A 14,285-nucleotide genomic window follows, 5' to 3' on the forward strand; every position below is an offset into this window, starting at 1 on the left:
GAACTTTAAACTCATGAGCTATAAAGTTTAACATAAAATGCTTCTCGTATGGATTATTTATTTATGACAATGTTTTTGAATCCATTTTAAAAACTATTCATTTGAAAAAGAATTAAGAAAGCAATCTAACATATTGGTTTTTCTGAAAATGTCATTCCCAGATTTATATATAATTTTAAGATTTATTTAGAATAAACCCGTATTTCAAATAAAATTTAACAAAAATAATTAATTCCGACGATTAGCAGTACCAATGAAGCTTTTTAGAATCTATTTTCCAGATGACTCATAGAAACTCATTGAAAATGATTGAAATGTATATTAAAAAATAAATTTTTGAGCAAACAAAATATATTTTAAGCAGCAGTAACTTTTTGTTAAGTGATTTTAAAGCACAAAAAGAATTTGTATATATTGACACCAAATTGAAACGAAGCTAAATTGAACATGTTCCGAATTCGACAATTTTTTTCTATTGTTTTACTATTTAGAACTAAAGTATTTCACAGATACATGCAAATTTCTATGAAAATGAATTTAAAACATGTCCTACAAGTTTTTAATGTTGTTTTCAAAACGTTTTCAGTAAAAATTAGGGAAATACAAAACCAGTGCAGAGCTATAAGAAACCGAATCGATATTTGGTTAGTATAAAAACATTAAATAGTTAATACACAAACGATTATATCCGAAAAGAATGGATGTAGTTTAGTTTTGTATTATTGAAATGGCACTTACCTCTCGATGGCACTGACATTACCAGTCCGCTCGGAGAACTCTTTTAGTTCTTCAATTGATTTGATATTGTCCAAAAGGGTCTCGCCATGTTTGGCTGCAGCCAGAATTTCCTCCTAAAGAATTGAAGAATTTCATTGATATTAAATCTATACCAAAAAGCATCCTCTAAAATGACTAATTTACCTTCAGGCGCGCATAATCAACACCTTGATCCTCCAATAGCTTTCTAGTGGCATCAACGGAATTCGGAAACTCCGTATCGTGTATTGCTTGTATAAATATATCCAATTCAGCTGATACTTGATGCGTTAGGCTGGAGAACTTTTCAAGTGACTGAAAAATACAACAGATTTTTAAGATTTGCACTTTATTTTTAGTTGAAACACTTACGATTCTCTGCTGTATCCACTCATGATGAGAATAGATTAAAGCTCCTCCCATATCTGGCGTTAATTGGCTGACATCGACAAAATCATGAAGATCAGATAAGGCGGAACAAACTACGAGTCGGAAGCGATATTCGTCTTTGGAAAACTTAGTGCTAACTTCGGATATAGCTTTCTGGAAGAGACCAGATGGACGTAACACATACACTACATGTATAATGCCTGGAAAATAAATCTGGAAAAGAAAAGGATAAACTTAATTTTTAGTTCTTTATTGTTTGTCATTGATAATTTACCGATATTCGCTGTAAAACTGTCTTCACCGAGGTCCATCGGTCCTTGCGTCTGTCAATAATTAAATGAAATCCAAGGTCGGCATCTTGTAAGCTGCAGAGTTGGGAAATTATTGTAAGTAATTAAGAACTTACTTTCTCTTGTATAAACTTACGACGGCACCGAACTGAGGTACAAAATTAATTTTTGGTAATCTGCTTCGTCTAGTGAATTAAAATTATTATTATCCGGAAATATGATTAGCGGGCAGCCTTCTTGTGACCGTCCGCCAGTGATGATGGCGTGTTGTGGATGCAATAAATCGGCCACATCGGCTATATTAAGAACACCCTCGCCGCTCATCGCGGCAGCAGCTTGAGCGGGACTGATGTGCTCCAGCAGGGAGTTGATGGATCGCTGTCCGTTCAAGGCATCGGCGGCATAGGCAACACCCTGCGAGTTAACCGAATTGGTTGAGTTGCTGCTGATCGTTGACGTTGTATGTTGTAGGCCAATTTGATGCGCCGGCGAATTGGTAAGAGATTGGAAGAATGCTGTCTGTATTGATGCACCGCTGCTGACGGAAATCTGCGAGTCGATCATATGATGACTCTGAGTCTGATTGTTTGCCAACGGCTGTTGACGTTGCAGCTGTTGTTGTTGTTGTTGTTGCTGGTTTTGAGAAGCGCTTACCACAATGGCTTGTGACTCGGCCAGCGCATTCTCGACATCATTGTCTGCTAGAATACCATTCGAAAAAAAAAGTAAAAAAGAAATGATTAATGAATTAATCGAAAATTAGAGGCGGGTTTTTGTAGTTTTAGCTCGTGGCATCCCAAGGTATTTCAATTTAAAAGAAAAAACACTTATCTATATGTACAATATTTTTAGAAACTATGCATAACGATGGTGCGTTTTGTTTTTAGCTTTGATTTGACCCATTTACCACTGATGCCACTCGTTGCGCTTGCTGCCTTGCGTTTGTTTACTCAAGTGATTTTTACAACTTTAGCGTAGCATAAGTTTATTCATTCATCGGATTGTGCAGCCCCGTTTGTGCAGCGTTTATTACAGCGGTTTAATGATAAATAGGTGCCAACTACGTATACTGCAACACAGTTTATGTCTCTATTCACATCTTCCGCAATTTTGAATCTCTCTCACACACACACATATACACAAATATATACTCTGATATTTTCCTAACAATCTCTGTACCATATTTGCATTAGCATTTATCATTAAAAAGGTATTTGCTCTAGCAAACTTCTTAGATTACATAACCCACAGCGCGCATACGTAATTATTAAAATCTCAAATGAGATTTTGTACCCATCATTTGTTTTGCATACAATGACAAGGGTCATCTGACAATGAATTTGCGCCTCATTTCCATAATGCCTATAAAAACATACCGCCATCCAAACTTTGTATATTGCCCATTATGCATACGAGACCCTCTTCTGATATGAACAAACTGATATCTCATAGATAACGACACTGATTTTTCAACACCTTTTCCAACGATATCTACACAAATAAATGTGCCATATACATATACATATGTACTTTTTGTACGTGTTTTTAGTCTAGTTTTTCCGGCCCAAACACCACAACTCATTCGATTCACAGCAAAACCAAAACAGAACAGAATGAAGTCAGAGTGTTTCGGCGCGGCGGCGCTGCTTGATCAGCTGCTGCTCTCCCTGCTCCCAGCAAGCTGTATCTATGTATGAGCTGATTTCATTGCAAAATTACTCTTAAACATTTACAATTGAAGGTCCGAGAGAAAAGTACAGCCAAAGTAGAGTTGCTGCGCCGACTTATAGGTACTCTATAGTTTGCAAGGTCATTCTATCATAAGAGGCCAAATGTTATAATATTTAATCTATATAAAATTATACTATGGTGGATCATACGTCTATGGCTTTATCATGCATTGCGGTTGTATCCGAACTACCTGTGAATGAATGTGATAGTATCTAAAAGGTACTAGATGTGTTCCCAAACGCCTGCTTATGAGATTAGTTAGAAACAAACCAAAAATTAAACATTAAAGGCCAACAAACAATCGAATCGTTCTATGAATACAAGCAAATGTCTATTTAATATATTTGACAAGGGGATGTCAAAGTTATTTGATTAAAACTGATTCATTTGTATCTGCGAATTCAGAGGATTTTTGAAATCCAAAACCCCTATGACACGTACTCCGCCGTATACTGGGTTCAGTAACAAACAGCTGGACAGCTTAAATATACTTCGTGTTCTCCATATGGATTACAGAGTATAAAACGCGAGCGATTGCTTTGTCGGTTGGCTTGTCCGACTTTCTTCGAGTACCGTTTACACAAATTGTTGCCCACAAGTTGTGGCAGCTGCAAAACTATCAATTGGTAGTTTACTCTTAAACAAAAACAGCTTCTCATATAATTGTGTGTATACAGATGTATCTGCAATGTTTGTTGCTTCCAGGAAGAGTACTGTGCCCAGCTGTCTGACTTTGTTGCACTGATAAGCAAAACAAAATAACGAAGAAAATCTTAAGCCATTTTTAGATTTGCACCAAATCACTCATACATGTACAAATGTATGTATACATATCTGATTCGTAGGTGATTATATATCTTCTTAATTTCAATTTCGCTTATATTTATTTTTAACTTCACTCCGTATTTGGGATCTTTAAAATAGTTGCGAGTTTGTCATGACTCCCGCATAACAATTACACATTATAATTCGTGACAAATGTGGCTAGTGGTTTGCATGTACAAATATGATTCACTTCCTCCACGATACTCCCTTAGAACCGACTTCAAATCACTTTAATAATTCAATTAATATTCCATTCGGTCTTTAATTTCTGTTCTTTACCGGTTACTTGTGGGAGTTCAGGGGCCGTGGCCTTGACCTTGCTAAACATATGCTCGGAAAACGAATCACAACAACAGAGCTAACAAACACCCAACAATTTTTTTATATTATAATTTTTAATAAAACTCACGTAATTGCATTTATGTACGCGAAACTTTTGTTTATTATTAAATTGATTAACATCAGCAATGTCAAATAACATTTAGCTTAACATGATCGTCTTAGGTTAACAGAGTCTGTAATCGGTTATCGGTTTAAACTGCCAACGGCGAACAAATGAGTGCAACTCCAACAGATGGTGCCAACGTCGAACCAAAAAGACATACAAAGGACACTCTAACGTTTTTTTTTTTTAAATGAATGTTAATAAATAAACAACAAATCGCATTTTTATACCCTTGCAAAACGGATAAATTAATTATGGCCAAAATGGTGCAACGTACGTAAGGAAGAATAAAGTACTTATACATATATATTTTTGATCGGAGAGATAAGACGAGTTGATATAGCCATGTCCCTCCATTCGTCTGGATCGACGTAATCTCGTCATAGTCCGTAGCTTCAGAACTGAAATTCTACATGTGAGCTTATATATTCTGCACCCGGATCGGATCACTATATAATTTAGCTCTCATAGGAATAATCGGTCGAAAACCGTGCCTTTTTCCACAATAGCTTCTGTACTTTTGACGCAATTGTCCAAAAATTTATATTCGCCAGTTTAATTTAATACCTCTTAAACCATTTAATAAAAATCGATTAACTAAACTTAGTATATACATACATACATAGCTGTCACATAAAAGTGATAAAGGTGATAAAGGTATAGCCTCACCTCTGTTCTTTTAAGGAAAATAGCAGGAGTAAATTTACATATTTATCACGATCAATTATATAAGGGGAAGGTAGTGATAAGTGGCGAATAAGTGGCATTAAGAAATGCCTTAATAAGGATCGCTACCCCGCCTTCCTAAACTGTTTAGCTAGGTTTCGGTTTAGTTCCTCTTAATTGATAATAAAAATATGTTACATATCTAGCGAAGTATCATTATTTGACCTATAACTCCTGACTTCGAACAGATCAGTTTGAGTTTTGCAATGCCCTTATTGAAAACGAAATTACCGCTCTTTTCATCTGGGGTCACTAGAAACTAGGGTAAAAATGTTTCTCTCTTTATTTTCAGCGACATTCCTATTTTTTGTACTAAAAACTGGCGGCCAACCATAAGCATAGTTAATACAAACAAGCGTAAATGCATTCTGCCAGCTTGCCATAAGAGCGGCCATGTAAGTGCAGTTATGTATGTACATACATACATATGTACATATGTGAGAAAAACTTAGAAAAGATAAGATGTGTCAATTTAAGTCGAACATAACTTCTTTCCCTAAAATATTTTAAAATTCTGCAATATGTAATATTATGTCATTGGCCATACAAATACGGAACAAATTTAAAAGTTATTAAATTCGAAAAATTAAGATTTCTATTTAATCTAAAAGAAACTAACACAGAAAGACTTACCCAAAACGCACCCACGTTAGAAATAAAATATGAAACATTATTATCGTTCATTCATAATCTTAAAATAATCAGGAAAGAAAATAAAATCCTAAATATTTACAGGATATCATCATGCTGACGCCAAAATGCATTGACCTTTTCGAGCAGTAGACATTTTGGCACCCCCATTTACCATTGTAAACTGAACTGAAGTGTAATTAGTTTAACTTATTGGTTTATCCAATCTACTACCACACAACTTTTAACGCTTTCGTATTCAAATTGCAACAAAAATGTCAAACCCGTCAAGTTGGCAATTAAGAAAGGTATCAACGTTACATTTGTACTATATCCATATCTCAAATCATGTTGTGGAAAATCGATACACACAAAGTGTAGGGGTGTATCTGAAAGTGTGAGCCTCGAATGGCCTTCAAACTCCCGCTCTTGGCCTTAAGTACAACAAGTCTCACCTGACAGCTCTGCTGCGTCCGAAACTCTCGTCCTTTGAAGGAGGTATGTCGCATTTTGGCGAACGGGACTCCCTGATTGACCAACTCCGTTGACAGAAGAAGAAATTCCATCAATTTCCATGGCCTTGGAAGCACTGCGTTTGAAATGCTCTAAAAAGCTATCAATTTGTTTTTCTAATGAATTGGATGGCGAATTTTCCATATTTCTTAGTTTGGATATACTATATCTTTTCGATTTTTACATAATCCGAAGGTCATTAGTTGGCATCCAAATAAATTTCACTGCCACTCAAAACATTTTTAAATCACAGTGTGGAACAGTGTTAATTGCCAAAAGCAATTTTGAGCATTTATATACTTAAACAAAAAAAACACCAAACTGATGCAAATATTTGAGTTTCATCACAAATTAAGATTTTTCGCATTTTCTTTAGTTTTTTTCTTTCACTTTTCGATACATATTTTGCTATGCAGAAACGTTATTTATCTCTATACTATTTCTTCTTCTTCTTTCCAAGATATCCCGTATGAATCACGCACATGTTATGACTTTGAAGCTCTCCGTTTGACTAAAAAAAACATTGCAATGAAAGTCCCAGGGAGAACAAAATGTATTGAAAAGAGCCACCCTTCAAATAAAACTAAAGCCGGCGATTTTTTATTAGGAGAGATTTTCGTAAACATGTGCTCTGAAGTGCATTAAGAATTTTGAAAATGAGCATGCGCCAGCATGCACGCAATCAACAGCTGTCGTGTTTACTATATCAGCTGATTTTAATATACTCTAATCTACGATAAGGTTGAATCAATTAGTACTTTGATTTAAGTTCAGGGTAAGAATTAACCTTAGTACAAGAAAAACTTACAAAAGAAACTTTAAAATTAAGTTCATACTTTAACAATTTTCGTCAGAAAATCTCCCTCCAAGAGTTTTACTGAAGGCCAATCAGTTGACGCGCTATAGCTTTGTCTGTTTTATTCCGATTTACTATAAATTTTAACACAATATTCTTCAAATGCAAAAAAAAAAAATTTTTATTTTTGAGATTTGAAAATAAATTCAATTTCAATACATGATTCTAATAGTAGTGGCAGAAAAACGAAAATTCCTTCAGAGTGATTTTAACTTGTACATACTTCGTTTGACAACAGCTAAGTTATAATAAAGTTATTATCAGTAACTAAACAGCTTGTCTTACATTATTTTTTTTTAATAAAACCCTTGTTATTTTTGAGTAATAGACCGAATTGAAAATCCGTCAAGGTGTCTGAATTTTAATAGAAAATTTCGGAATCCCTGGTTCTATCGGCAAAGCAACAAAAAATAAAACTGGTTGGACTAACATCTCTAGATGTTCGATGTTGCGTTCGGGCCGGGTAGAGTAGAGCGTTGCATCGAACATGTGTGTTGTTATTAAAAAATTGGAAAAAAAAGTTGTTGAAAAATCCATCGCGGTCCCGGAAATTTGCAGAAACCCGCGAAATTGTTGTTAACTGCGAAAGCCACGTGCCGGGGTCATCGAAGCCATTTTGACGGGTCAGACATATTGAGGATTTGCAGACACTCCCACGCTAGATGGATTTAAACCAAGAATACGCCTCCGACAGTGAGAGTGATGAAGACTTCTGTCTTGAGAATGAAAACGCCGAATCTGGCAGTTGTGATGAAGAAAGTGCCGAGTCGGAAGAGGAAGAGGAGGAGGCAAATGGCACCAGCAGCATTTCACGGTAACTACACACACACTTCTCTGCCGATGCGTCCAACTAATTTATTCTTCTCGATTTTTTTTCAAAAGCAAAAAGGCCAAAGACAGTCCAGGAGCCAGTAACAAGGATGACAATACCGCCCGCCGAACAAGGAATTCTGATGGCACACAAAATGGCCGCAGAACTGTGGAGAAGGAGGAGCTCGAGTCGGATGAGGAAGTCGACAAATCTCGATCTGATGCACTGTGGGCAGATTTCCTAAATGATGTGGGTGAAGAGAAACCTCAATCAAGCGAGAAGAAAACAAAGTCAGATAAAGTGGAGGCTAGTAAGAAGCCTCAGACGGTTGTTTCAAATTCACCGCCAACAGATGCGCCCAAGGCGCCAGTAACCAAAATTACAGAAGTACTAGACTTTGCTGGTGAGCAGGTGACGGTGCAAAAAACCGTAAGCAGTTCCAGTGCAAAGGAGAATCAAAAGCAAATAGCTCCCGGTAAACGACCAGCAAATGGTGGTGGCTTGGGATCTTTCCTAAATACTCTGGGCAAAAAGAAGAAAATGTCTGTGCTGGAAAAATCTCAGTTGGATTGGAAAACGTTTAAAAAGGATGAGGGCATTGATGAGGAACTGCGAACACATAATATGGGCAAAGATGGGTAAGCGAGTCAAATGGCTTTTATTTAACTTTCAAATCCCTAATAGGTACTTCATTTCATTTAGCTACCTGGAACGACAGGATTTCTTGCAGCGCACTGATTTGAGGCAGTTCGAGATTGAGAAAAACCTCCGTCAATCACGACGACAAAACTAAATGCAGATATATTATCTGTCGCCGACTGCTACCACATTCACATTAGGAATTCCAAAACACTTTAGGTGTGATTTTTAAGAAGGAGATTCGTGCTGTCACTTAAATTTAATATTTTTAACACATGATTTCACTATATGATTTAATTCTATCAACTCTGCAACGAAGACTATTAGCGATATAAGAGCTACTTTAGTATTTTTTAATTGTCCAAATGAGTTCAGCTGAAACATTCGTATTTATAAACCACTATCATGTTCTTTGGTTTACATCAATCGAAAATGATACAAAAATAAAAATATTAATTACACAGGCAGACATTTTTGAGGTCATGAAAAAGTGTTTGAAGTTCAATAGGTCTCCTATAGTAATTGGGGGCTGCTAATAACGACCCTGTACTTAGTTTTTCTCCATCACGTCAGGATTTCGAAAAAAATGCGTTCAAATTATTCAAAATGACCTAATTTGCAATATATTATTCCATGATATAGGCATAATATTGTACTAAAAACATTATTATTTTATCCTATTAATATATTAGGCTTGGTTTAACAGAAATTTACAAAATATCAAAGAGTTATTTCTTTGTTATAATGGATAATATCTTACACTCTGGATATAGTTCTATAATGAGTAAAATTTCAACCAAAAAGTATGCTATAGGGATTCCAAGTATTGTCTGCTTTTTAATTTTAAAGAATTATGGAATTCTGCTGCGTGTAACATATTGTTTATTAGTTTTATGTGCAAACAAGAACTAATTTTCTTATACAGAATATTTTAAAATCTGTTAAAAAAGTAGAAAATTTTTGTTTAAACTTTCTATAGTATACTTTTGGGTGCCTATTTTCCATTCACAGATCTCCAGATTTCACAAAATCTGGACGTGATGGACAAAAACCAAGTATGCAGTCAGAATCAGCGTACCCGAATTAGTTAGGAACACCTCTCAAGTTAACGTCAGCAAAAATCATGTCGGCCTGTGTTATCAATTCCCGGTTTCCCTGCCAGTATGTATTTTGATGCTACTAGCTAAAGTCAACTTTTAAGAAATTGTTTTTTAAGTACCTTTCTGATAAATAGCGCTGCTTTTGTATTAACATGCTTAGAGGACCAACCCACTGATTTTCCATCGTTAGGAATTTGAATTAGCCACCTAGGCATAGCATTTTATAGCCATCTCATCATCTGCCACTGACTCTTCAGTGCAAACAGAATTAAAAAGGCATTTATTATTTTTATCAACAGAACCTTCAAAAATCTTCATTTGTTTCTCGTCAACAAATCACATACTTTAGTTCTCCTCATCCAACTTTTCAAAATCCATTACAAAAGCATTAAAACCATTCTTACGATTGAAGATTGGCTGAGTTACAAACCAATTTACCGCTTAGAAACAACTCTTTTCGGCTGTCTCTTATTCTTATCAGTCCCAAGGACATCTTACAATTGGTAGAGGTACCACGTAGTCCTACGTCCTACGTGGATACGTGGTGTGGGGTGAAAGCCAAGAGTTGGTAAATTGCAATCAATTAGGCTTAGTTGCTGAAAGGCATTGTCCGGTGAGTATGCAACTGAGTATTCTGCAAAAGTATATATGTATAAATACGTATTGTTATTGACAATCAAATAGCTCAAGCAGGAACGGATCCAGGGTTCGCACCCACCTGTAGCTTTCGCAACTGTAGAAAAAATAACTCTACTCCGGTTATAATTAAGAACGACACTAAAGGAAATGATATCAGGAATCCGCACAATATTGCATTTAATAGAGTACTGAACAAAGCGAAAGCAAGGTTTGTCGCCTAACTCTATCCCTAAAAGCATACTATACTTTCTTATTTATTTATAGTATTCAATGAATTTCTTACCTCCTCTGGGATAACTTTTTAAATCTCCACTTCTACTAGGTTAATTCACTTTGACAACTCAATCAAGCCGTTTTACGTACATACATTTCAGATTTTCTTATTTCGAAATGGATTTATACCAAGTTCAAAACCAAATTTTGAAAATATGTCTTTTGAAAACGGGGCACAGTGCGTCAGAGTGATCATAAAAGTTTTTCTGTTCACGGATTTCGTTTATGTCTTAAGTTTGTTTACTGCGCTAATTTGCATCTTAGCCCACGCATAGATAAAAATTTAACAATAAATTATAGAAAGCAAGGTAAACTTAACCGAATTTCTGTTTAAATATCCATGAAGAAATGACTGAAGGCTTGCAGATAAGACTTTATATGGGGTAAATAATATATTATTTGCTTGGCGAAGCCAAAGTTCGCATGATATAAAATCGAGAACCTAACATCTGCATATATGTATATGAATCCTTTATTGTTTCAATCGTCAATTATTCTCCATTCTCTCCGCGTGTTTCATTAACCAATATTGTGTTGTTTTTTTTTTTTTGTTGACTCTTTAAGTTCTTTAGCTTCAACATCACGTTCATTACCGAGACTCTTCTTTAATTTCTCTATTAGCCCACCACAGCTGTGGTGCACAGGAGAGATCAAATTACGGCTCATAGGTGTCCTCCTTCGCCCCAAAAACTATTTCCCGGATTCGATATAATGATCAACCTAGATCATCAAAAATGATAATAAGCTTGACTGTCCATACTTTATCTGGATCAGTGAGACGTCCTCGGCCGTTGCCACCTGCAGCTGTTATAGGCTTGTCGGCTTTACCCCGACACTTTTCCTTTCTGGGGAGTTCCGCAATCAAGACATTGCAATGTAAATCCTACTCCGGAACCCAACTCTCTTAGTCATTGCCCTTCCATTCCATTCTTCTCACCCATTGGCCATTAAGCGCTTCATAAACGTATCAATTTTTTTCGGATGAATTGATAAAATGGATGAATTGATAAAATTTGTATTTGAAGACCTTTAAATTGGACATTGTATAAGGTGCAGATGACACATCCGTAAATGGACAATTGTCTGGGAAGAAGCAGAATTAAATAAGATTGTGAACAATTTTATTAGTTGAGTTCTATTTGCTCCATTTAATTTTGCCCCTTTCTAATCTTAATTATGGCATGTTCTTGGTGATGATTGTGCAATCTGTCGCCTGGTGTCTCCCTCAATTTGCTGTCTCAGTTCCAGAAGATGTCACTTCGCTTTCGCCTATTTGACGAAGCTCTTCAAGTTCACTACTCTTCAGAGCCGGTAAGTGGATTCTCTTCAAAGTGCTTCTTCACGCGCAGACACAAATGTTAGCGAAAATGCAATAAAATGAAATAGATAGAGGGGTCTTTCCGCAATTTTTAGTTTATATCTCAAAAAAAAAAAAAAAAAAACGTCAGTGCTAAGCTCAAAGCGCAATTTGTAGAGGACAACCTGATCAAGACAAAGTTCAAATTGATGTGTGAAAGAAAAATTGTTCATATACTTTGTGGTAGGTTTGAGTGGGGTGATAAGATGCGTTGAACGGATGGGCCAGACATACATACGGCAGATGACTGATCGCCATAGATAGTGCTGGGTGAAAATTTAACTGAGTGCACCAACCACTTGGGAGTTGGTATAAAAACTTACTGATATCGCATCAATCGTCACAGTGAACCATCAACCGTTCCAGCTAACAAAATGAAATTAATTTGCCTTCTTTGCCTGCTGCCTTTGGCAGTCCTGGCCATGTCGACGCCCGATCGTAAGCTCCCGGCGGTGCAATATGACAATTTTAGGATCTACAAGGTCTACATAGAGAATCATTTGCAATTGGTGGAATTCCAGAAAATCGAAAAGCATACCCAGGTAAGAATGAACGTGATGCAGTATGCAGACTGAACGGATTTTTACCTGTTGATTTGCTCTTCATAAAAGCTTCATATCCTAAATGAAATTGCCGGTGCTGGCCGCAGTTACGATGTCATTGTTGGACCCCTGCTTCACAGGGTTTTTGAGAAAACTCTAAACTTTTTGTCGATAGCCTACAAAGTGATTGTTGAAGATTTGCAAAAGTGAGTAAAATCCTAGAATGTAAATGGGATCCGCGTCCTTAATCAATCTTGATTTTGCTAGACTTCTGGATGAATCCACTGTAGACAAGGACACGGAATCCGCTATGGAATGGGAATCCTATCATTCTCTTGAAGTGATCTATGATTGGCTGGATCAAGAGTGTGCCGCCCACGATTATCTCGAGTGCAAAGTGATTGGCAAATCGTACGAGGGACGCAATATTAGAAGCATAAAATTGTCCAAGCGGGAGGGTAACAAGGCCATCTTCTTAGAGGGCAACATCCACGCTATGGAATGGATCTCATCGGCCACAGTGACCTACATTCTGAACCAGTTGATCAACTCTAACGACCCAGAAATTCAGCGTTTGAGCGAGGAATACGATTGGATTGTTGTACCAATGGTTAATCCCGATGGTTTTGTCTACACCCACGAAGTGGAGCGCTTGTGGCGCAAGAACCGTCGCCCCAATGGCCATACCAACGTCACCGGCGACTGCTATGGCATTGATATGAATCGCAACTTCGATTACCATTGGGGTGGTGCTGGCTGGAACATCGATGACCCCTGCGACCATTGGTTCGGTGGCGAAACACCCAACACTGAAGTGGAGATTCTTGCTCTGCAAGCCTTTGTCAGCTCTTTTGCCGATGGATATATCCGCTCCTACATGGCATTCCATGCCTACGGACAGTACGTTCTTCTGCCCTATGGCCACAGCAACACCGAGTTCCCTCCCAACTATGATCAAATGATGCGCATTGCTGCCGCTTTTGCCGATGGAGCTGAGGAACCATACGGTTCACCCTTCACCTATGGTGCTAGCGGTCTCCTAAATTGTAAGTAAATTATCGCAAAGAAAAGAGACAACTGTTAATTGATTGTTTCTTTTAACTTTTAGATGTGGTATCTGGCGCTGCCAAGGATTGGGCTTATGGTGTAAAGAATATTCCATTTACCTGCACCGTGGAGCTGCGCGACAAGGGAACTTTCGGCTTCTTCCTGCCCTCGAATCAAATCACTGAAGTCGGTGTGGAGGTCACCGCCGGTCTGGTAGCTCTTGTCAACAAAGCTGCTGATGAGGGCATCTTCAGTTAAGTACAGGAAGATAAGAAAATTGTGACTTGAAATAAATTTAACAATTTTCAATAGAACATTACCAACATACTGCGGTCTAAATTGTTTTCTAAAAAGGTCGTCAAAAGGCGCCCTACATTATATAAGAGTTATTTCGTTATACATAGGTCCATGGTCTATTAGCGGATAATATTTGCAAAAAATTAATTCTATTTTTGCAAAATTTGTTAAAAGGCTTCGCTATCATGGCGGGGTACGCTCAAAATTGTGAACTCTGACCTTAAGTCTGTTCATGGTGATTTGCCAAGAATGACAGCGAAAGTTCTATTCTTCTAACAATAAGAAGAAAACACCCTTTACTAGGCTGATACCCAAGGTTTAAGTTAAACTCACTTACAATTAGATCAAAACCTAGCCAAATTCTCTGAATTGTCCGACAAATTTGTCATCTTATGCTTGATAAAATGATAGTTGATGA

General features: G+C 37.0%; 3 protein-coding genes across 14 annotated transcripts in view; 2 read left to right on the top strand and 1 right to left on the bottom strand.

The window, feature by feature from the left end:
- Positions 1 to 6,698, bottom strand: part of LOC137575759 (guanine nucleotide exchange factor DBS) — a 38,409-nt gene extending 31,711 nt beyond the window's left edge. For 3 of the 12 annotated variants that reach the window (XM_068288437.1, XM_068288436.1, XM_068288435.1), the window contains exons 1-6: positions 6,249 to 6,688; positions 1,573 to 2,137; positions 1,421 to 1,511; positions 1,129 to 1,359; positions 922 to 1,071; positions 739 to 851 (exon numbers count right to left, since the gene is read on the bottom strand). In XM_068288437.1, the coding sequence (XP_068144538.1) occupies positions 739 to 851; positions 922 to 1,071; positions 1,129 to 1,359; positions 1,421 to 1,511; positions 1,573 to 2,137; positions 6,249 to 6,450 (1,352 nt within the window). In that variant the 5' untranslated portion in view covers positions 6,451 to 6,688. Of the gene's footprint in view, positions 1 to 738; positions 852 to 921; positions 1,072 to 1,128; positions 1,360 to 1,420; positions 1,512 to 1,572; positions 2,138 to 2,812; positions 2,845 to 4,271; positions 4,362 to 4,401; positions 4,490 to 6,248 lie in introns of those variants that run through there. The other 9 variants (XM_068288432.1, XM_068288433.1, XM_068288434.1 and 6 more) reach the window with 9 other exon arrangements.
- A 925-nt stretch (positions 6,699 to 7,623) lies between these two features.
- On the top strand, positions 7,624 to 9,079 carry Yeti (yeti). Its single transcript, XM_068289814.1, has 3 exons — positions 7,624 to 7,976; positions 8,045 to 8,611; positions 8,676 to 9,079. The coding sequence occupies exons 1-3, from the start codon at positions 7,825 to 7,827 to the stop codon at positions 8,764 to 8,766; spliced, it is 810 nt and encodes a 269-aa protein (XP_068145915.1). The 5' UTR covers positions 7,624 to 7,824; the 3' UTR covers positions 8,767 to 9,079.
- A 3,236-nt stretch (positions 9,080 to 12,315) lies between these two features.
- On the top strand, positions 12,316 to 13,893 carry LOC137577336 (zinc carboxypeptidase). Its single transcript, XM_068290769.1, has 4 exons — positions 12,316 to 12,523; positions 12,593 to 12,729; positions 12,791 to 13,569; positions 13,632 to 13,893. Exons 1-4 carry the CDS (start codon positions 12,356 to 12,358, stop codon positions 13,826 to 13,828), a joined length of 1,281 nt encoding a protein of 426 aa, XP_068146870.1. The 5' UTR covers positions 12,316 to 12,355; the 3' UTR covers positions 13,829 to 13,893.
- Positions 13,894 to 14,285: the final 392 nt, after the last annotated feature.

Source organism: Drosophila tropicalis, unplaced genomic scaffold, assembly GCF_018151085.1.
Source record: "Drosophila tropicalis isolate 14030-0801.00 unplaced genomic scaffold, ASM1815108v1 contig_593, whole genome shotgun sequence".
Taxonomy (NCBI): Eukaryota; Metazoa; Arthropoda; class Insecta; order Diptera; family Drosophilidae; genus Drosophila; species Drosophila tropicalis.